The sequence below is a fragment of the Delphinapterus leucas genome, chromosome 20 (genome assembly GCF_059928025.1).
Source record: "Delphinapterus leucas isolate spDelLeu-1000000601 "Yukka" chromosome 20, BTC_Dleu_Yukka2, whole genome shotgun sequence".
Taxonomy (NCBI): domain Eukaryota; kingdom Metazoa; phylum Chordata; class Mammalia; order Artiodactyla; family Monodontidae; genus Delphinapterus; species Delphinapterus leucas.
Window position 1 is genome coordinate 32063278 of NC_143148.1, and position 21713 is coordinate 32084990.

A 21713-nucleotide genomic window follows, 5' to 3' on the forward strand; every position below is an offset into this window, starting at 1 on the left:
TGCAGAAGTCACACAAGAGGGGTGTGGGATTCCATCCCCTCTGGGTACTTTCCAGGCTCTCATCACCGAGGACTGAGTTTGGCAGGGGCCCCCAGAGAAGGAAAATGAGAAATGGACAACTTTCTCTGCAATCCATACTCCTAAGGGCAGTAGAGGGAGTGTGTCCTCTGTGTGTCCAATGCCCTATGTCATCTGGCGAGGGTATCCTTTGGAGCTGAGACACGGAAGCTCAAATTAACCTAAGCGGCTAAGACGCTCAGTGTGTGTGAGTGTTGGGGGTGTGGGGTGTGGGGTGTGGGGGGGGGGATACTCTTTGGTCCAGAGCCGAGGTCTCTGCACGTCCAGCCCAGTTCCCCACGCCAGCCCTGATGGGCACGGAGTCTCTCTGTCCAAGACAGACCAAGGAAGACAGAGCCAGAATAAAGTCAACAGCTTTTATTACAACTCACATATTTCATAGAAAAAGGAATGTAGCGTCAGGTCCGGTTGTGTGAAAAACGGTAACATGCAGGTGTGTCCTGCTTGCTCCGTTGACACCCGGGGCAGGCTCTCCGCGACATCAGGCACAGCAGCTGCACTTGTCCGAGGCCCCTTTGCAGACGCAGGCCTGGGCACACTTGGCGCAGCCCACGGGGCAGCAGGAGCAGCAGCCTGGGGAGGCAAGGGCAGCGTGCAGTCGGACCACGCGTTGTCCGGAACCACCCTTCCCAGCAGCAGGCCTGGCCCCAGCCGCCCTCAGGCCCAGACCCTGGGTTTACGGTGGTGTCCTCTGTCCTGAGATAATTGCTCTCAGACACTAGGTTCAGGTTGCCCGGCCCATCTGTGCCCAGGACAGGGCACAGCGCCTTGGGGAGACAGTGAGCAGGGCCTCTGGGGACAAGAGAAAGCCAGCCCCCAGCACCGCCGGTGATGTGAGCCAAGTCCTCAGGATCAAAGCGGAGGCAAAGCCCTCACAGAGCAGCTCCCGCTCGGGATAGGGAAGCTCTGGGCTGCTTCGACAGGAAGGGGCTGCACCAAGGCCCGAGAAGCCACGCACGGCCGCTGGTTCATGTCCCTAAAGTGCTTCAGTCCCTGAGAGGACTCAGAAGCGTGACTCAGGAGGCAGGAGGACTAGTTCTAGTGACAGGTCTGAGGTTGTTTGTTGGTGACCCGTCTGGGCCTCAGCCTCCCTGTTCTCTAGTGCGCGCCTGGGTCTCGGTCACGCCGAAGGTGATTCCAGCTCTGATTGTGAATCCCTTCCTGGTGAGGGGGGCGCCGGGAAGTTTGGTCACTGTCCTGCTCCTGCCTGCCTGCTGAGCTCTGGGCTCCCTCCTCGCACTCAGCCCAGACCCCGCATTCCCAGAGAAGGCCCCGCACACTCACTCTTCTTGCAGGAGGTGCATCTGCAGGCTTTGCAGGTGCAGGAGCCAGCGCAGCCGCAGGAGCCGCCTGCCGGGAAGGGAAAGGCCAGCAGTGAGCAGGGACAGGGATGCAGGAGCTACAGCAGACGGTCAGCGATGCCTCCCTGAGCCCTCCTCCTCTGTCAGGACCCAGCCCTGGGAGCTCGTGTCCACTCAGGCGGATAGAGAAGCCCCAGCTCCTCTCTTCTGGTCCGAGGAGAGTAGGTCCCCTCCTGATGGGACTCCACAGGGAAGGTCCCGGGCTCCAGACCCAGCCCAGGCCGACTGGGGCTGGGGGCCGGGGCCCACGGCCTGAACCCCAAAGAGGCAGCGTCCGCTCCTCCCATCAAGTCCTGGCAGCTCCGAGGCCTCCTGCAAACACTGGGTCCCGGCCTAGCAATCCCCTGACCTGCTGGGTGACCTCAAGAAGGACAGCCTGGAGCCTCCGTGCCCTCAGTGTCAACAGAGAGGCAAAGGGAGACTGACGTGCCCTCAGGAGCCTGGCTACCAAGAAAGCCCTGGACCCGTGACAGGAGTCCTCCCGAGCTCAAACTCAAAGCCCTCCCTTCTCGTCCTGTGCCTGGGAAGGGGGCATCCTAAGGCTCAAAGCCAGGGCTCCCTTACCAGTGGGGCAGGAGCACTTGGGGTCCATCTGGAGGAGAAGTGAGGCCCGAGGTCCAAAGCAAGGGGCGAAGCCGCTTCACGGGTCCGGTGGGGGCCGTGTGGGAGCGAGGAGCCCGGGGTCTCGGTTATAGGCCGAGGAGGCGGCCCGGGCGCAGAGGCCCCGCCCCCGCCTTGCACCCGCCCCGCGGATCGGCGCCCGCGCCGCCCGCCGCGCCCTGGGCCGGGCTGTGAGCAACAGGCGGGGCCGAGCGCACGATTCCCCTTCGGTGCCGGCTGGAGCGGAGGAACCGGGTGCCGTGCGGTAAGCGCTGTCCCAGCCCCCTGGCCGCCCCTTCCCAATGTGCCCGACGGGAGCAGCCACCGTGTTGGCGGGCTGTGCAGGAATCCGGCTCCCGCGTCCTCCGGCCTTCCCCGCCCCAGGCCCCGCGCCGCCGGCCTCCGGGTCGCCGTTTCCTGCAGCCTGAGAACAGCCCCCGCCTCCCGCTCGTGTCCCCTGGCTTGGCTGGAGCCGGGGAGCGGTGTCAGAGAGCGCAGGCGGGTGTGACCCTCACCACCGTTTCGCCGACCCCATCCATGTGTCCCCAGGCGTTGCCAGCCCCGGTCCCCACCACGGTCCTTTGGAAGCATTTTTCCGGTACCGCCTCCTGTAACCGCAGCGCGGTGAACATTGGCTTCAGCCGCGAGTCGCCACTTGTGTTTTCCTTTCCTGGAGGGATCGTGGCTCATTTCTCCGGGGGCTTCTTTGCCTAAACTTTCCAGGGGCGCTCGTCACTGTAGCCGGTCCACCCCCACGCCAGGGTGGAGGTTCCCTAATCATGGGACGCTTCCCCAGGGACGGCATCGTTGTAGGTGATGGGCAGACCTGGCGTTAAATAACAAAGCGAGACAAGTGGATAGTTCCCTTTGAGCGGTCCTGACAGTTACTCACCGTGGAGTCCATGCCAAGCCTTGTTAGTCACTTTTGCTCTTTGACTTGTCACACCAACCGGGAAGGGAGACAGCAGCCAGGAGCCCGTTTCCCAAAGGCCAAAGTACCTACAGTACAAGGAGGCTACTGAGGCAGGCACACAGTGCTGGGGAGTGGTGCCCTGCTTCTGTGCTTTTGTCGCTTCGCAGCTGAAAGAGGGAGTCAGTGAGAAAGCTCCCCTTTGGCCCAGAGCTGCGTCCTCAGCCCGTCTCCACCATGTCCAGCTCAGTCCTGGGGGCGACCAAGGTGACACAGTAGGAGTGTATTTATGATTCTGTGGCTGCCTTCTGACTCTCTCCTTCAGTAGTGCTCAAGAGGTTTCTTTTGGTATAACGTGTTTCAGAAAATCACTGAAAAGAAAATGGTAAGGAAATCCTGATGCAGGTGACAGCAGAAATGGCAGGATCCTTCTGTGTCTGTGAGGAGGGCACGGACTGTGTTCCTCACGGCTTTCTATCTGTAGTGTCAACGGCTCTTTGCGTGAAGGCAGGGTAACCCCGTCGGGGGAACTGGTCCCACGCTCACAGGGTGGATGGGGACGGCCCAGAGCACAGAGCTAAACACGCCGTCCTTGCTTGCGTGTCTGGAAGGAGAACAATGTCTCCTAGGCTGATGATAGCAAATAAATAAATAGATAAATGAATGAATGGGTGATGTGGTAGATTACTCACTGAGTGCCCAGTATACTCTGACCTTCTTTGCATGTATTCAGTTCTTTAATCCCGAGAGCCAGACACTATTATTTTGCCCTTTAGGGCCCAGGAGACTGAGCCACAGACAGGTTATGTCACATGGCTATATGTGACACAGATGGGACTGGCCCTCCTGCAGGCTGACTGCAGCCCCGCGCCCAACCGGACACCACGTCATCCCATGAAGGGTGAGGACACTGAACACCTGGCACAGAGGCAGCAGTGGGAAAGCCCTGAGCCGGCAGTCAGAACCCTCCGCACAGCTCTGTGACCTCTCTGGGCTTCAGCCGCCCACCTCTGCAGCCAGGAGCGCAGCTGGACTGCCTCCGAAGACCCTTGCAGCCCTGAGAAAGGAGAGGCCGGATTCAGCCTCCAGTGATGTCATAACCGGCACCCTGTGGCCGGGAGGTGAGACAGCTGCAGGGTAGGTTTAGTCCTCTGAGTATAGGCTGTGTGCCCTTGGGTAGGTTGCTTAACCTCTGTGGAATTGGCACCATCGCTCCAGACCACGCAGGTTCACCGAGTCTGTCCAAATGCTGTGGCGGTGACTCGTTCCACGGGGCTTGTTGGAGGACATCCCCACGCCCTCTGGCACTGGATAAGCAAGGTTCCTATCCACCTCTGCCCTCACCATGGGCTTGCTTGCACACCAGGGAGCCTTTCTCCAGGAGCTTGTGGGGAGCTCAAGGATTCTCTGTGCGCAAATGTCAGTGTGGAGAGAGCGATCATACAGGACACCGTTCGGGAAGCCCGAGCTAGGAGCCAGGCCACTATCTCGCTTATTCCCCCTCCTTGAAATTAATCTTTTGTATCGAAAGGAGGAAATGAGATCTCAGAGAGTAGCGGTGACTTGCCAGGTCAGGAAGTGGCATGGTGGCTGTGAACCTGAGTGCCTGACACCAACGCCCACGCACGCAGCACGGGCCGGCTCCCGAAATGCCCTCTGCACTCGGGGCACCTGTGGCCGATCTTGGTCCTGGCTTCTGAGCCACGTGTCTCCTCTTTCTCTCAGAGCGCCCATCAAATAGCAGTTCCCTCCCCAGACCGCCAGGGGGCGCAACTCCTGAAATACACTACCTGTTCCCTCAGCCCACACTTGTTGCTCATAAACCCCACCAGGCCCCCCGCACTGCAGCACCACCATCAGTCTGCCGAGGAACACATGGAGTCCTTCTTCTGCAACCAAGTCTCAGGGAAACAGCTGGGAAATTCCCACCAAATCCAAATCACTTTCCTTCGGGGTGTCGGGTAGCCACGGGCTGGACTTTGAGGGAAGGGAAGATGTCAGCCTGACCTAGGGAGGAACTTGCGAAGATTCAGAGCCAAGCCCCCGCAGGGAGCTGTCACGGGTGGCGAGTGTCCTGTCCGTAGCCCTGGGCAAGCCAAGGCTGATGTTCCCTGTGGGGAGGCAGGGGGCAGAGCTGCTCCAGGCGTGTGTGGTCCACACAGTGGGGCATCTGTGAGGTGTTCCCAGGACTCGGGCACACTTTCAATGTATGTGCAACATAGGAGAGCGTCCGATTTTCAGAATTGCTCCTCCACGTGTGAAGGTGGGTTTACGTGTTGAAGGGAGAACTGGGTGTCACATATCGTGTCCTTTGACACGTTTTCTTAGCGATCCTTTTTACTGACCAGGGTTAAAAGTTGTGGCAGAAGATACAAAGAGGTCTCTCCAGGGTGTTTTAGACGCAAGCCCCGTGCAGAAGTCACACAAGAGGGGTGTGGGATTCCATCCCCTCTGGGTACTTTCCAGGCTCTCATCACCGAGGACTGAGTTTGGCAGGGGCCCCCAGAGAAGGAAAATGAGAAATGGACAACTTTCTCTGCAATCCATACTCCTAAGGGCAGTAGAGGGAGTGTGTCCTCTGTGTGTCCAATGCCCTATGTCATCTGGCGAGGGTATCCTTTGGAGCTGAGACACGGAAGCTCAAATTAACCTAAGCGGCTAAGACGCTCAGTGTGTGTGAGTGTTGGGGGTGTGGGGTGTGGGGTGTGGGGGGGGGGGTACTCTTTGGTCCAGAGCCGAGGTCTCTGCACGTCCAGCCCAGTTCCCCACGCCAGCCCTGATGGGCACGGAGTCTCTCTGTCCAAGACAGACCAAGGAAGACAGAGCCAGAATAAAGTCAACAGCTTTTATTACAACTCACATATTTCATAGAAAAAGGAATGTAGCGTCAGGTCCGGTTGTGTGAAAAACGGTAACATGCAGGTGTGTCCTGCTTGCTCCGTTGACACCCGGGGCAGGCTCTCCGCGACATCAGGCACAGCAGCTGCACTTGTCCGAGGCCCCTTTGCAGACGCAGGCCTGGGCACACTTGGCGCAGCCCACGGGGCAGCAGGAGCAGCAGCCTGGGGAGGCAAGGGCAGCGTGCAGTCGGACCACGCGTTGTCCGGAACCACCCTTCCCAGCAGCAGGCCTGGCCCCAGCCGCCCTCAGGCCCAGACCCTGGGTTTACGGTGGTGTCCTCTGTCCTGAGATAATTGCTCTCAGACACTAGGTTCAGGTTGCCCGGCCCATCTGTGCCCAGGACAGGGCACAGCGCCTTGGGGAGACAGTGAGCAGGGCCTCTGGGGACAAGAGAAAGCCAGCCCCCAGCACCGCCGGTGATGTGAGCCAAGTCCTCAGGATCAAAGCGGAGGCAAAGCCCTCACAGAGCAGCTCCCGCTCGGGATAGGGAAGCTCTGGGCTGCTTCGACAGGAAGGGGCTGCACCAAGGCCCGAGAAGCCACGCACGGCCGCTGGTTCATGTCCCTAAAGTGCTTCAGTCCCTGAGAGGATTCAGAAGCGTGACTCAGGAGGCAGGAGGACTAGTTCTAGTGACAGGTCTGAGGTTGTTTGTTGGTGACCCGTCTGGGCCTCAGCCTCCCTGTTCTCTAGTGCGCGCCTGGGTCTCGGTCACGCCGAAGGTGATTCCAGCTCTGATTGTGAATCCCTTCCTGGTGAGGGGGGCGCCGGGAAGTTTGGTCACTGTCCTGCTCCTGCCTGCCTGCTGAGCTCTGGGCTCCCTCCTCGCACTCAGCCCAGACCCCGCATTCCCAGAGAAGGCCCCGCACACTCACTCTTCTTGCAGGAGGTGCATCTGCAGGCTTTGCAGGTGCAGGAGCCAGCGCAGCCGCAGGAGCCGCCTGCCGGGAAGGGAAAGGCCAGCAGTGAGCAGGGACAGGGATGCAGGAGCTACAGCAGACGGTCAGCGATGCCTCCCTGAGCCCTCCTCCTCTGTCAGGACCCAGCCCTGGGAGCTCGTGTCCACTCAGGCGGATAGAGAAGCCCCAGCTCCTCTCTTCTGGTCCGAGGAGAGTAGGTCCCCTCCTGATGGGACTCCACAGGGAAGGTCCCGGGCTCCAGACCCAGCCCAGGCCGACTGGGGCTGGGGGCCGGGGCCCACGGCCTGAACCCCAAAGAGGCAGCGTCCGCTCCTCCCATCAAGTCCTGGCAGCTCCGAGGCCTCCTGCAAACACTGGGTCCCGGCCTAGCAATCCCCTGACCTGCTGGGTGACCTCAAGAAGGACAGCCTGGAGCCTCCGTGCCCTCAGTGTCAACAGAGAGGCAAAGGGAGACTGACGTGCCCTCAGGAGCCTGGCTACCAAGAAAGCCCTGGACCCGTGACAGGAGTCCTCCCGAGCTCAAACTCAAAGCCCTCCCTTCTCGTCCTGTGCCTGGGAAGGGGGCATCCTAAGGCTCAAAGCCAGGGCTCCCTTACCAGTGGGGCAGGAGCACTTGGGGTCCATCTGGAGGAGAAGTGAGGCCCGAGGTCCAAAGCAAGGGGCGAAGCCGCTTCACGGGTCCGGTGGGGGCCGTGTGGGAGCGAGGAGCCCGGGGTCTCGGTTATAGGCCGAGGAGGCGGCCCGGGCGCAGAGGCCCCGCCCCCGCCTTGCACCCGCCCCGCGGATCGGCGCCCGCGCCGCCCGCCGCGCCCTGGGCCGGGCTGTGAGCAACAGGCGGGGCCGAGCGCACGATTCCCCTTCGGTGCCAGCTGGAGCGGAGGAACCGGGTGCCGTGCGGTAAGCGGTGTCCCAGCCCCCTGGCCGCCCCTTCCCAATGTGCCCGACGGGAGCAGCCACCGTGTTGGCGGGCTGTGCAGGAATCCGGCTCCCGCGTCCTCCGGCCTTCCCCGCCCCAGGCCCCGCGCCGCCGGCCTCCGGGTCGCCGTTTCCTGCAGCCTGAGAACAGCCCCCGCCTCCCGCTCGTGTCCCCTGGCTTGGCTGGAGCCGGGGAGCGGTGTCAGAGAGCGCAGGCGGGTGTGACCCTCACCACCGTTTCGCCGACCCCATCCATGTGTCCCCAGGCGTTGCCAGCCCCGGTCCCCACCACGGTCCTTTGGAAGCATTTTTCCGGTACCGCCTCCTGTAACCGCAGCGCGGTGAACATTGGCTTCAGCCGCGAGTCGCCACTTGTGTTTTCCTTTCCTGGAGGGATCGTGGCTCATTTCTCCGGGGGCTTCTTTGCCTAAACTTTCCAGGGGCGCTCGTCACTGTAGCCGGTCCACCCCCACGCCAGGGTGGAGGTTCCCTAATCATGGGACGCTTCCCCAGGGACGGCATCGTTGTAGGTGATGGGCAGACCTGGCGTTAAATAACAAAGCGAGACAAGTGGATAGTTCCCTTTGAGCGGTCCTGACAGTTACTCACCGTGGAGTCCATGCCAAGCCTTGTTAGTCACTTTTGCTCTTTGACTTGTCACACCAACCGGGAAGGGAGACAGCAGCCAGGAGCCCGTTTCCCAAAGGCCAAAGTACCTACAGTACAAGGAGGCTACTGAGGCAGGCACACAGTGCTGGGGAGTGGTGCCCTGCTTCTGTGCTTTTGTCGCTTCGCAGCTGAAAGAGGGAGTCAGTGAGAAAGCTCCCCTTTGGCCCAGAGCTGCGTCCTCAGCCCGTCTCCACCATGTCCAGCTCAGTCCTGGGGGCGACCAAGGTGACACAGTAGGAGTGTATTTATGATTCTGTGGCTGCCTTCTGACTCTCTCCTTCAGTAGTGCTCAAGAGGTTTCTTTTGGTATAACGTGTTTCAGAAAATCACTGAAAAGAAAATGGTAAGGAAATCCTGATGCAGGTGACAGCAGAAATGGCAGGATCCTTCTGTGTCTGTGAGGAGGGCACGGACTGTGTTCCTCACGGCTTTCTATCTGTAGTGTCAACGGCTCTTTGCGTGAAGGCAGGGTAACCCCGTCGGGGGAACTGGTCCCACGCTCACAGGGTGGATGGGGACGGCCCAGAGCACAGAGCTAAACACGCCGTCCTTGCTTGCGTGTCTGGAAGGAGAACAATGTCTCCTAGGCTGATGATAGCAAATAAATAAATAGATAAATGAATGAATGGGTGATGTGGTAGATTACTCACTGAGTGCCCAGTATACTCTGACCTTCTTTGCATGTATTCAGTTCTTTAATCCCGAGAGCCAGACACTATTATTTTGCCCTTTAGGGCCCAGGAGACTGAGCCACAGACAGGTTATGTCACATGGCTATATGTGACACAGATGGGACTGGCCCTCCTGCAGGCTGACTGCAGCCCCGCGCCCAACCGGACACCACGTCATCCCATGAAGGGTGAGGACACTGAACACCTGGCACAGAGGCAGCAGTGGGAAAGCCCTGAGCCGGCAGTCAGAACCCTCCGCACAGCTCTGTGACCTCTCTGGGCTTCAGCCGCCCACCTCTGCAGCCAGGAGCGCAGCTGGACTGCCTCCGAAGACCCTTGCAGCCCTGAGAAAGGAGAGGCCGGATTCAGCCTCCAGTGATGTCATAACCGGCACCCTGTGGCCGGGAGGTGAGACAGCTGCAGGGTAGGTTTAGTCCTCTGAGTATAGGCTGTGTGCCCTTGGGTAGGTTGCTTAACCTCTGTGGAATTGGCACCATCGCTCCAGACCACGCAGGTTCACCGAGTCTGTCCAAATGCTGTGGCGGTGACTCGTTCCACGGGGCTTGTTGGAGGACATCCCCACGCCCTCTGGCACTGGATAAGCAAGGTTCCTATCCACCTCTGCCCTCACCATGAGCTTGCTTGCACACCAGGGAGCCTTTCTCCAGGAGCTTGTGGGGAGCTCAAGGATTCTCTGTGCGCAAATGTCAGTGTGGAGAGAGCGATCATACAGGACACCGTTCGGGAAGCCCGAGCTAGGAGCCAGGCCACTATCTCGCTTATTCCCCCTCCTTGAAATTAATCTTTTGTATCGAAAGGAGGAAATGAGATCTCAGAGAGTAGCGGTGACTTGCCAGGTCAGGAAGTGGCATGGTGGCTGTGAACCTGAGTGCCTGACACCAACGCCCACGCACGCAGCACGGGCCGGCTCCCGAAATGCCCTCTGCACTCGGGGCACCTGTGGCCGATCTTGGTCCTGGCTTCTGAGCCACGTGTCTCCTCTTTCTCTCAGAGCGCCCATCAAATAGCAGTTCCCTCCCCAGACCGCCAGGGGGCGCAACTCCTGAAATACACTACCTGTTCCCTCAGCACACACTTGTTGCTCATAAACCCCACCAGGCCCCCCGCACTGCAGCACCACCATCAGTCTGCCGAGGAACACATGGAGTCCTTCTTCTGCAACCAAGTCTCAGGGAAACAGCTGGGAAATTCCCACCAAATCCAAATCACTTTCCTTCGGGGTGTCGGGTAGCCACGGGCTGGACTTTGAGGGAAGGGAAGATGTCAGCCTGACCTAGGGAGGAACTTGCGAAGATTCAGAGCCAAGCCCCCGCAGGGAGCTGTCACGGGTGGCGAGTGTCCTGTCCGTAGCCCTGGGCAAGCCAAGGCTGATGTTCCCTGTGGGGAGGCAGGGGGCAGAGCTGCTCCAGGCGTGTGTGGTCCACACAGTGGGGCATCTGTGAGGTGTTCCCAGGACTCGGGCACACTTTCAATGTATGTGCAACATAGGAGAGCGTCCGATTTTCAGAATTGCTCCTCCACGTGTGAAGGTGGGTTTACGTGTTGAAGGGAGAACTGGGTGTCACATATCGTGTCCTTTGACACGTTTTCTTAGCGATCCTTTTTACTGACCAGGGTTAAAAGTTGTGGCAGAAGATACAAAGAGGTCTCTCCAGGGTGTTTTAGACGCAAGCCCCGTGCAGAAGTCACACAAGAGGGGTGTGGGATTCCATCCCCTCTGGGTACTTTCCAGGCTCTCATCACCGAGGACTGAGTTTGGCAGGGGCCCCCAGAGAAGGAAAATGAGAAATGGACAACTTTCTCTGCAATCCATACTCCTAAGGGCAGTAGAGGGAGTGTGTCCTCTGTGTGTCCAATGCCCTATGTCATCTGGCGAGGGTATCCTTTGGAGCTGAGACACGGAAGCTCAAATTAACCTAAGCGGCTAAGACGCTCAGTGTGTGTGAGTGTTGTGGGTGTGGGGTGTGGGGTGTGTGGGGGGGGGTACTCTTTGGTCCAGAGCCGAGGTCTCTGCACGTCCAGCCCAGTTCCCCACGCCAGCCCTGATGGGCACGGAGTCTCTCTGTCCAAGACAGACCAAGGAAGACAGAGCCAGAATAAAGTCAACAGCTTTTATTACAACTCACATATTTCATAGAAAAAGGAATGTAGCGTCAGGTCCGGTTGTGTGAAAAACGGTAACATGCAGGTGTGTCCTGCTTGCTCCGTTGACACCCGGGGCAGGCTCTCCGCGACATCAGGCACAGCAGCTGCACTTGTCCGAGGCCCCTTTGCAGACGCAGGCCTGGGCACACTTGGCGCAGCCCACGGGGCAGCAGGAGCAGCAGCCTGGGGAGGCAAGGGCAGCGTGCAGTCGGACCACGCGTTGTCCGGAACCACCCTTCCCAGCAGCAGGCCTGGCCCCAGCCGCCCTCAGGCCCAGACCCTGGGTTTACGGTGGTGTCCTCTGTCCTGAGATAATTGCTCTCAGACACTAGGTTCAGGTTGCCCGGCCCATCTGTGCCCAGGACAGGGCACAGCGCCTTGGGGAGACAGTGAGCAGGGCCTCTGGGGACAAGAGAAAGCCAGCCCCCAGCACCGCCGGTGATGTGAGCCAAGTCCTCAGGATCAAAGCGGAGGCAAAGCCCTCACAGAGCAGCTCCCGCTCGGGATAGGGAAGCTCTGGGCTGCTTCGACAGGAAGGGGCTGCACCAAGGCCCGAGAAGCCACGCACGGCCGCTGGTTCATGTCCCTAAAGTGCTTCAGTCCCTGAGAGGATTCAGAAGCGTGACTCAGGAGGCAGGAGGACTAGTTCTAGTGACAGGTCTGAGGTTGTTTGTTGGTGACCCGTCTGGGCCTCAGCCTCCCTGTTCTCTAGTGCGCGCCTGGGTCTCGGTCACGCCGAAGGTGATTCCAGCTCTGATTGTGAATCCCTTCCTGGTGAGGGGGGCGCCGGGAAGTTTGGTCACTGTCCTGCTCCTGCCTGCCTGCTGAGCTCTGGGCTCCCTCCTCGCACTCAGCCCAGACCCCGCATTCCCAGAGAAGGCCCCGCACACTCACTCTTCTTGCAGGAGGTGCATCTGCAGGCTTTGCAGGTGCAGGAGCCAGCGCAGCCGCAGGAGCCGCCTGCCGGGAAGGGAAAGGCCAGCAGTGAGCAGGGACAGGGATGCAGGAGCTACAGCAGACGGTCAGCGATGCCTCCCTGAGCCCTCCTCCTCTGTCAGGACCCAGCCCTGGGAGCTCGTGTCCACTCAGGCGGATAGAGAAGCCCCAGCTCCTCTCTTCTGGTCCGAGGAGAGTAGGTCCCCTCCTGATGGGACTCCACAGGGAAGGTCCCGGGCTCCAGACCCAGCCCAGGCCGACTGGGGCTGGGGGCCGGGGCCCACGGCCTGAACCCCAAAGAGGCAGCGTCCGCTCCTCCCATCAAGTCCTGGCAGCTCCGAGGCCTCCTGCAAACACTGGGTCCCGGCCTAGCAATCCCCTGACCTGCTGGGTGACCTCAAGAAGGACAGCCTGGAGCCTCCGTGCCCTCAGTGTCAACAGAGAGGCAAAGGGAGACTGACGTGCCCTCAGGAGCCTGGCTACCAAGAAAGCCCTGGACCCGTGACAGGAGTCCTCCCGAGCTCAAACTCAAAGCCCTCCCTTCTCGTCCTGTGCCTGGGAAGGGGGCATCCTAAGGCTCAAAGCCAGGGCTCCCTTACCAGTGGGGCAGGAGCACTTGGGGTCCATCTGGAGGAGAAGTGAGGCCCGAGGTCCAAAGCAAGGGGCGAAGCCGCTTCACGGGTCCGGTGGGGGCCGTGTGGGAGCGAGGAGCCCGGGGGCTCGGTTATAGGCCGAGGAGGCGGCCCGGGCGCAGAGGCCCCGCCCCCGCCTTGCACCCGCCTTGCGGATCGGCGCCCGCGCCGCCCGCCGCGCCCTGGGCCGGGCTGTGAGCAACAGGCGGGGCCGAGCGCACGATTCCCCTTCGGTGCCGGCTGGAGCGGAGGAACCGGGTGCCGTGCGGTAAGCGCTGTCCCAGCCCCCTGGCCGCCCCTTCCCAATGTGCCCGACGGGAGCAGCCACCGTGTTGGCGGGCTGTGCAGGAATCCGGCTCCCGCGTCCTCCGGCCTTCCCCGCGCCGCCGGCCTCCGGGTCGCCGTTTCCTGCAGCCTGAGAACAGCCCCCGCCTCCCGCTCGTGTCCCCTGGCTTGGCTGGAGCCGGGGAGCGGTGTCAGAGAGCGCAGGCGGGTGTGACCCTCACCACCGTTTCGCCGACCCCATCCATGTGTCCCCAGGCGTTGCCAGCCCCGGTCCCCACCACGGTCCTTTGGAAGCATTTTTCCGGTACCGCCTCCTGTAACCGCAGCGCGGTGAACATTGGCTTCAGCCGCGAGTCGCCACTTGTGTTTTCCTTTCCTGGAGGGATCGTGGCTCATTTCTCCGGGGGCTTCTTTGCCTAAACTTTCCAGGGGCGCTCGTCACTGTAGCCGGTCCACCCCCACGCCAGGGTGGAGGTTCCCTAATCATGGGACGCTTCCCCAGGGACGGCATCGTTGTAGGTGATGGGCAGACCTGGCGTTAAATAACAAAGCGAGACAAGTGGATAGTTCCCTTTGAGCGGTCCTGACAGTTACTCACCGTGGAGTCCATGCCAAGCCTTGTTAGTCACTTTTGCTCTTTGACTTGTCACACCAACCGGGAAGGGAGACAGCAGCCAGGAGCCCGTTTCCCAAAGGCCAAAGTACCTACAGTACAAGGAGGCTACTGAGGCAGGCACACAGTGCTGGGGAGTGGTGCCCTGCTTCTGTGCTTTTGTCGCTTCGCAGCTGAAAGAGGGAGTCAGTGAGAAAGCTCCCCTTTGGCCCAGAGCTGCGTCCTCAGCCCGTCTCCACCATGTCCAGCTCAGTCCTGGGGGCGACCAAGGTGACACAGTAGGAGTGTATTTATGATTCTGTGGCTGCCTTCTGACTCTCTCCTTCAGTAGTGCTCAAGAGGTTTCTTTTGGTATAACGTGTTTCAGAAAATCACTGAAAAGAAAATGGTAAGGAAATCCTGATGCAGGTGACAGCAGAAATGGCAGGATCCTTCTGTGTCTGTGAGGAGGGCACGGACTGTGTTCCTCACGGCTTTCTATCTGTAGTGTCAACGGCTCTTTGCGTGAAGGCAGGGTAACCCCGTCGGGGGAACTGGTCCCACGCTCACAGGGTGGATGGGGACGGCCCAGAGCACAGAGCTAAACACGCCGTCCTTGCTTGCGTGTCTGGAAGGAGAACAATGTCTCCTAGGCTGATGATAGCAAATAAATAAATAGATAAATGAATGAATGGGTGATGTGGTAGATTACTCACTGAGTGCCCAGTATACTCTGACCTTCTTTGCATGTATTCAGTTCTTTAATCCCGAGAGCCAGACACTATTATTTTGCCCTTTAGGGCCCAGGAGACTGAGCCACAGACAGGTTATGTCACATGGCTATATGTGACACAGATGGGACTGGCCCTCCTGCAGGCTGACTGCAGCCCCGCGCCCAACCGGACACCACGTCATCCCATGAAGGGTGAGGACACTGAACACCTGGCACAGAGGCAGCAGTGGGAAAGCCCTGAGCCGGCAGTCAGAACCCTCCGCACAGCTCTGTGACCTCTCTGGGCTTCAGCCGCCCACCTCTGCAGCCAGGAGCGCAGCTGGACTGCCTCCGAAGACCCTTGCAGCCCTGAGAAAGGAGAGGCCGGATTCAGCCTCCAGTGATGTCATAACCGGCACCCTGTGGCCGGGAGGTGAGACAGCTGCAGGGTAGGTTTAGTCCTCTGAGTATAGGCTGTGTGCCCTTGGGTAGGTTGCTTAACCTCTGTGGAATTGGCACCATCGCTCCAGACCACGCAGGTTCACCGAGTCTGTCCAAATGCTGTGGCGGTGACTCGTTCCACGGGGCTTGTTGGAGGACATCCCCACGCCCTCTGGCACTGGATAAGCAAGGTTCCTATCCACCTCTGCCCTCACCATGGGCTTGCTTGCACACCAGGGAGCCTTTCTCCAGGAGCTTGTGGGGAGCTCAAGGATTCTCTGTGCGCAAATGTCAGTGTGGAGAGAGCGATCATACAGGACACCGTTCGGGAAGCCCGAGCTAGGAGCCAGGCCACTATCTCGCTTATTCCCCCTCCTTGAAATTAATCTTTTGTATCGAAAGGAGGAAATGAGATCTCAGAGAGTAGCGGTGACTTGCCAGGTCAGGAAGTGGCATGGTGGCTGTGAACCTGAGTGCCTGACACCAACGCCCACGCACGCAGCACGGGCCGGCTCCCGAAATGCCCTCTGCACTCGGGGCACCTGTGGCCGATCTTGGTCCTGGCTTCTGAGCCACGTGTCTCCTCTTTCTCTCAGAGCGCCCATCAAATAGCAGTTCCCTCCCCAGACCGCCAGGGGGCGCAACTCCTGAAATACACTACCTGTTCCCTCAGCCCACACTTGTTGCTCATAAACCCCACCAGGCCCCCCGCACTGCAGCACCACCATCAGTCTGCCGAGGAACACATGGAGTCCTTCTTCTGCAACCAAGTCTCAGGGAAACAGCTGGGAAATTCCCACCAAATCCAAATCACTTTCCTTCGGGGTGTCGGGTAGCCACGGGCTGGACTTTGAGGGAAGGGAAGATGTCAGCCTGACCTAGGGAGGAACTTGCGAAGATTCAGAGCCAAGCCCCCGCAGGGAGCTGTCACGGGTGGCGAGTGTCCTGTCCGTAGCCCTGGGCAAGCCAAGGCTGATGTTCCCTGTGGGGAGGCAGGGGGCAGAGCTGCTCCAGGCGTGTGTGGTCCACACAGTGGGGCATCTGTGAGGTGTTCCCAGGACTCGGGCACACTTTCAATGTATGTGCAACATAGGAGAGCGTCCGATTTTCAGAATTGCTCCTCCACGTGTGAAGGTGGGTTTACGTGTTGAAGGGAGAACTGGGTGTCACATATCGTGTCCTTTGACACGTTTTCTTAGCGATCCTTTTTACTGACCAGGGTTAAAAGTTGTGGCAGAAGATACAAAGAGGTCTCTCCAGGGTGTTTTAGACGCAAGCCCCGTGCAGAAGTCACACAAGAGGGGTGTGGGATTCCATCCCCTCTGGGTACTTTCCAGGCTCTCATCACCGAGGACTGAGTTTGGCAGGGGCCCCCAGAGAAGGAAAATGAGAAATGGACAACTTTCTCTGCAATCCATACTCCTAAGGGCAGTAGAGGGAGTGTGTCCTCTGTGTGTCCAATGCCCTATGTCATCTGGCGAGGGTATCCTTTGGAGCTGAGACACGGAAGCTCAAATTAACCTAAGCGGCTAAGACGCTCAGTGTGTGTGAGTGTTGGGGGTGTGGGGTGTGGGGTGTGGGGGGGGGGTACTCTTTGGTCCAGAGCCGAGGTCTCTGCACGTCCAGCCCAGTTCCCCACGCCAGCCCTGATGGGCACGGAGTCTCTCTGTCCAAGACAGACCAAGGAAGACAGAGCCAGAATAAAGTCAACAGCTTTTATTACAACTCACATATTTCATAGAAAAAGGAATGTAGCGTTAGGTCCGGTTGTGTGAAAAACGGTAACATGCAGGTGTGTCCTGCTTGCTCCGTTGACACCCGGGGCAGGCTCTCCGCGACATCAGGCACAGCAGCTGCACTTGTCCGAGGCCCCTTTGCAGACGCAGGCCTGGGCACACTTGGCGCAGCCCACGGGGCAGCAGGAGCAGCAGCCTGGGGAGGCAAGGGCAGCGTGCAGTCGGACCACGCGTTGTCCGGAACCACCCTTCCCAGCAGCAGGCCTGGCCCCAGCCGCCCTCAGGCCCAGACCCTGGGTTTACGGTGGTGTCCTCTGTCCTGAGATAATTGCTCTCAGACACTAGGTTCAGGTTGCCCGGCCCATCTGTGCCCAGGACAGGGCACAGCGCCTTGGGGAGACAGTGAGCAGGGCCTCTGGGGACAAGAGAAAGCCAGCCCCCAGCACCGCCGGTGATGTGAGCCAAGTCCTCAGGATCAAAGCGGAGGCAAAGCCCTCACAGAGCAGCTCCCGCTCGGGATAGGGAAGCTCTGGGCTGCTTCGACAGGAAGGGGCTGCACCAAGGCCCGAGAAGCCACGCACGGCCGCTGGTTCATGTCCCTAAAGTGCTTCAGTCCCTGAGAGGATTCAGAAGCGTGACTCAGGAGGCAGGAGGACTAGTTCTAGTGACAGGTCTGAGGTTGTTTGTTGGTGACCCGTCTGGGCCTCAGCCTCCCTGTTCTCTAGTGCGCGCCTGGGTCTCGGTCACGCCGAAGGTGATTCCAGCTCTGATTGTGAATCCCTTCCTGGTGAGGGGGGCGCCGGGAAGTTTGGTCACTGTCCTGCTCCTGCCTGCCTGCTGAGCTCTGGGCTCCCTCCTCGCACTCAGCCCAGACCCCGCATTCCCAGAGAAGGCCCCGCACACTCACTCTTCTTGCAGGAGGTGCATCTGCAGGCTTTGCAGGTGCAGGAGCCAGCGCAGCCGCAGGAGCCGCCTGCCGGGAAGGGAAAGGCCAGCAGTGAGCAGGGACAGGGATGCAGGAGCTACAGCAGACGGTCAGCGATGCCTCCCTGAGCCCTCCTCCTCTGTCAGGACCCAGCCCTGGGAGCTCGTGTCCACTCAGGCGGATAGAGAAGCCCCAGCTCCTCTCTTCTGGTCCGAGGAGAGTAGGTCCCCTCCTGATGGGACTCCACAGGGAAGGTCCCGGGCTCCAGACCCAGCCCAGGCCGACTGGGGCTGGGGGCCGGGGCCCACGGCCTGAACCCCAAAGAGGCAGCGTCCGCTCCTCCCATCAAGTCCTGGCAGCTCCGAGGCCTCCTGCAAACACTGGGTCCCGGCCTAGCAATCCCCTGACCTGCTGGGTGACCTCAAGAAGGACAGCCTGGAGCCTCCGTGCCCTCAGTGTCAACAGAGAGGCAAAGGGAGACTGACGTGCCCTCAGGAGCCTGGCTACCAAGAAAGCCCTGGACCCGTGACAGGAGTCCTCCCGAGCTCAAACTCAAAGCCCTCCCTTCTCGTCCTGTGCCTGGGAAGGGGGCATCCTAAGGCTCAAAGCCAGGGCTCCCTTACCAGTGGGGCAGGAGCACTTGGGGTCCATCTGGAGGAGAAGTGAGGCCCGAGGTCCAAAGCAAGGGGCGAAGCCGCTTCACGGGTCCGGTGGGGGCCGTGTGGGAGCGAGGAGCCCGGGGGCTCGGTTATAGGCCGAGGAGGCGGCCCGGGCGCAGAGGCCCCGCCCCCGCCTTGCACCCGCCCCGCGGATCGGCGCCCGCGCCGCCCGCCGCGCCCTGGGCCGGGCTGTGAGCAACAGGCGGGGCCGAGCGCACGATTCCCCTTCAGTGCCAGCTGGAGCGGAGGAACCGGGTGCCGTGCGGTAAGCGGTGTCCCAGCCCCCTGGCCGCCCCTTCCCAATGTGCCCGACGGGAGCAGCCACCGTGTTGGCGGGCTGTGCAGGAATCCGGCTCCCGCGTCCTCCGGCCTTCCCCGCCCCAGGCCCCGCGCCGCCGGCCTCCGGGTCGCCGTTTCCTGCAGCCTGAGAACAGCCCCCGCCTCCCGCTCGTGTCCCCTGGCTTGGCTGGAGCCGGGGAGCGGTGTCAGAGAGCGCAGGCGGGTGTGACCCTCACCACCGTTTCGCCGACCCCATCCATGTGTCCCCAGGCGTTGCCAGCCCCGGTCCCCACCACGGTCCTTTGGAAGCATTTTTCCGGTACCGCCTCCTGTAACCGCAGCGCGGTGAACATTGGCTTCAGCCGCGAGTCGCCACTTGTGTTTTCCTTTCCTGGAGGGATCGTGGCTCATTTCTCCGGGGGCTTCTTTGCCTAAACTTTCCAGGGGCGCTCGTCACTGTAGCCGGTCCACCCCCACGCCAGGGTGGAGGTTCCCTAATCATGGGACGCTTCCCCAGGGACGGCATCGTTGTAGGTGATGGGCAGACCTGGCGTTAAATAACAAAGCGAGACAAGTGGATAGTTCCCTTTGAGCGGTCCTGACAGTTACTCACCGTGGAGTCCATGCCAAGCCTTGTTAGTCACTTTTGCTCTTTGACTTGTCACACCAACCGGGAAGGGAGACAGCAGCCAGGAGCCCGTTTCCCAAAGGCCAAAGTACCTACAGTACAAGGAGGCTACTGAGGCAGGCACACAGTGCTGGGGAGTGGTGCCCTGCTTCTGTGCTTTTGTCGCTTCGCAGCTGAAAGAGGGAGTCAGTGAGAAAGCTCCCCTTTGGCCCAGAGCTGCGTCCTCAGCCCGTCTCCACCATGTCCAGCTCAGTCCTGGGGGCGACCAAGGTGACACAGTAGGAGTGTATTTATGATTCTGTGGCTGCCTTCTGACTCTCTCCTTCAGTAGTGCTCAAGAGGTTTCTTTTGGTATAACGTGTTTCAGAAAATCACTGAAAAGAAAATGGTAAGGAAATCCTGATGCAGGTGACAGCAGAAATGGCAGGATCCTTCTGTGTCTGTGAGGAGGGCACGGACTGTGTTCCTCACGGCTTTCTATCTGTAGTGTCAACGGCTCTTTGCGTGAAGGCAGGGTAACCCCGTCGGGGGAACTGGTCCCACGCTCACAGGGTGGATGGGGACGGCCCAGAGCACAGAGCTAAACACGCCGTCCTTGCTTGCGTGTCTGGAAGGAGAACAATGTCTCCTAGGCTGATGATAGCAAATAAATAAATAGATAAATGAATGAATGGGTGATGTGGTAGATTACTCACTGAGTGCCCAGTATACTCTGACCTTCTTTGCATGTATTCAGTTCTTTAATCCCGAGAGCCAGACACTATTATTTTGCCCTTTAGGGCCCAGGAGACTGAGCCACAGACAGGTTATGTCACATGGCTATATGTGACACAGATGGGACTGGCCCTCCTGCAGGCTGACTGCAGCCCCGCGCCCAACCGGACACCACGTCATCCCATGAAGGGTGAGGACACTGAACACCTGGCACAGAGGCAGCAGTGGGAAAGCCCTGAGCCGGCAGTCAGAACCCTCCGCACAGCTCTGTGACCTCTCTGGGCTTCAGCCGCCCACCTCTGCAGCCAGGAGCGCAGCTGGACTGCCTCCGAAGACCCTTGCAGCCCTGAGAAAGGAGAGGCCGGATTCAGCCTCCAGTGATGTCATAACCGGCACCCTGTGGCCGGGAGGTGAGACAGCTGCAGGGTAGGTTTAGTCCTCTGAGTATAGGCTGTGTGCCCTTGGGTAGGTTGCTTAACCTCTGTGGAATTGGCACCATCGCTCCAGACCACGCAGGTTCACCGAGTCTGTCCAAATGCTGTGGCGGTGACTCGTTCCACGGGGCTTGTTGGAGGACATCCCCACGCCCTCTGGCACTGGATAAGCAAGGTTCCTATCCACCTCTGCCCTCACCATGAGCTTGCTTGCACACCAGGGAGCCTTTCTCCAGGAGCTTGTGGGGAGCTCAAGGATTCTCTGTGCGCAAATGTCAGTGTGGAGAGAGCGATCATACAGGACACCGTTCGGGAAGCCCGAGCTAGGAGCCAGGCCACTATCTCGCTTATTCCCCCTCCTTGAAATTAATCTTTTGTATCGAAAGGAGGAAATGAGATCTCAGAGAGTAGCGGTGACTTGCCAGGTCAGGAAGTGGCATGGTGGCTGTGAACCTGAGTGCCTGACACCAACGCCCACGCACGCAGCACGGGCCGGCTCCCGAAATGCCCTCTGCACTCGGGGCACCTGTGGCCGATCTTGGTCCTGGCTTCTGAGCCACGTGTCTCCTCTTTCTCTCAGAGCGCCCATCAAATAGCAGTTCCCTCCCCAGACCGCCAGGGGGCGCAACTCCTGAAATACACTACCTGTTCCCTCAGCACACACTTGTTGCTCATAAACCCCACCAGGCCCCCCGCACTGCAGCACCACCATCAGTCTGCCGAGGAACACATGGAGTCCTTCTTCTGCAACCAAGTCTCAGGGAAACAGCTGGGAAATTCCCACCAAATCCAAATCACTTTCCTTCGGGGTGTCGGGTAGCCACGGGCTGGACTTTGAGGGAAGGGAAGATGTCAGCCTGACCTAGGGAGGAACTTGCGAAGATTCAGAGCCAAGCCCCCGCAGGGAGCTGTCACGGGTGGCGAGTGTCCTGTCCGTAGCCCTGGGCAAGCCAAGGCTGATGTTCCCTGTGGGGAGGCAGGGGGCAGAGCTGCTCCAGGCGTGTGTGGTCCACACAGTGGGGCATCTGTGAGGTGTTCCCAGGACTCGGGCACACTTTCAATGTATGTGCAACATAGGAGAGCGTCCGATTTTCAGAATTGCTCCTCCACGTGTGAAGGTGGGTTTACGTGTTGAAGGGAGAACTGGGTGTCACATATCGTGTCCTTTGACACGTTTTCTTAGCGATCCTTTTTACTGACCAGGGTTAAAAGTTGTGGCAGAAGATACAAAGAGGTCTCTCCAGGGTGTTTTAGACGCAAGCCCCGTGCAGAAGTCACACAAGAGGGGTGTGGGATTCCATCCCCTCTGGGTACTTTCCAGGCTCTCATCACCGAGGACTGAGTTTGGCAGGGGCCCCCAGAGAAGGAAAATGAGAAATGGACAACTTTCTCTGCAATCCATACTCCTAAGGGCAGTAGAGGGAGTGTGTCCTCTGTGTGTCCAATGCCCTATGTCATCTGGCGAGGGTATCCTTTGGAGCTGAGACACGGAAGCTCAAATTAACCTAAGCGGCTAAGACGCTCAGTGTGTGTGAGTGTTGTGGGTGTGGGG

At 59.7% G+C, this 21713-nt stretch overlaps 4 protein-coding genes across 4 annotated transcripts; all 4 read right to left on the reverse strand.

Moving 5' to 3' along the window:
* Window positions 1-444: 444 nt before the first annotated feature.
* Window positions 445-2052, reverse strand: LOC149744643 (metallothionein-1E-like). The gene is made up of 3 exons (XM_089902499.1): window positions 2004-2052; window positions 1363-1428; window positions 445-651 (listed from the first exon to the last, which is right to left on the reverse strand). The coding sequence occupies exons 1-3, from the start codon at window positions 2029-2031 to the stop codon at window positions 560-562; spliced, it is 186 nt and encodes a 61-aa protein (XP_089758625.1). The 5' UTR covers window positions 2032-2052; the 3' UTR covers window positions 445-559.
* A 3734-nt stretch (window positions 2053-5786) lies between these two features.
* Window positions 5787-7412, reverse strand: LOC149744644 (metallothionein-1E-like). The gene is made up of 3 exons (XM_089902500.1): window positions 7364-7412; window positions 6723-6788; window positions 5787-6011 (listed from the first exon to the last, which is right to left on the reverse strand). Exons 1-3 carry the CDS (start codon window positions 7389-7391, stop codon window positions 5920-5922), a joined length of 186 nt encoding a protein of 61 aa, XP_089758626.1. The 5' UTR covers window positions 7392-7412; the 3' UTR covers window positions 5787-5919.
* Window positions 7413-11146: 3734 nt separating this feature from the next.
* On the reverse strand, window positions 11147-12772 carry LOC149744645 (metallothionein-1E-like). The gene is made up of 3 exons (XM_089902501.1): window positions 12724-12772; window positions 12083-12148; window positions 11147-11371 (listed from the first exon to the last, which is right to left on the reverse strand). Exons 1-3 carry the CDS (start codon window positions 12749-12751, stop codon window positions 11280-11282), a joined length of 186 nt encoding a protein of 61 aa, XP_089758627.1. The 5' UTR covers window positions 12752-12772; the 3' UTR covers window positions 11147-11279.
* A 3781-nt stretch (window positions 12773-16553) lies between these two features.
* Window positions 16554-18119, reverse strand: LOC149744646 (metallothionein-1E-like). Its single transcript, XM_089902502.1, has 3 exons — window positions 18071-18119; window positions 17430-17495; window positions 16554-16718 (listed from the first exon to the last, which is right to left on the reverse strand). The coding sequence occupies exons 1-3, from the start codon at window positions 18096-18098 to the stop codon at window positions 16627-16629; spliced, it is 186 nt and encodes a 61-aa protein (XP_089758628.1). The 5' UTR covers window positions 18099-18119; the 3' UTR covers window positions 16554-16626.
* Window positions 18120-21713: the final 3594 nt, after the last annotated feature.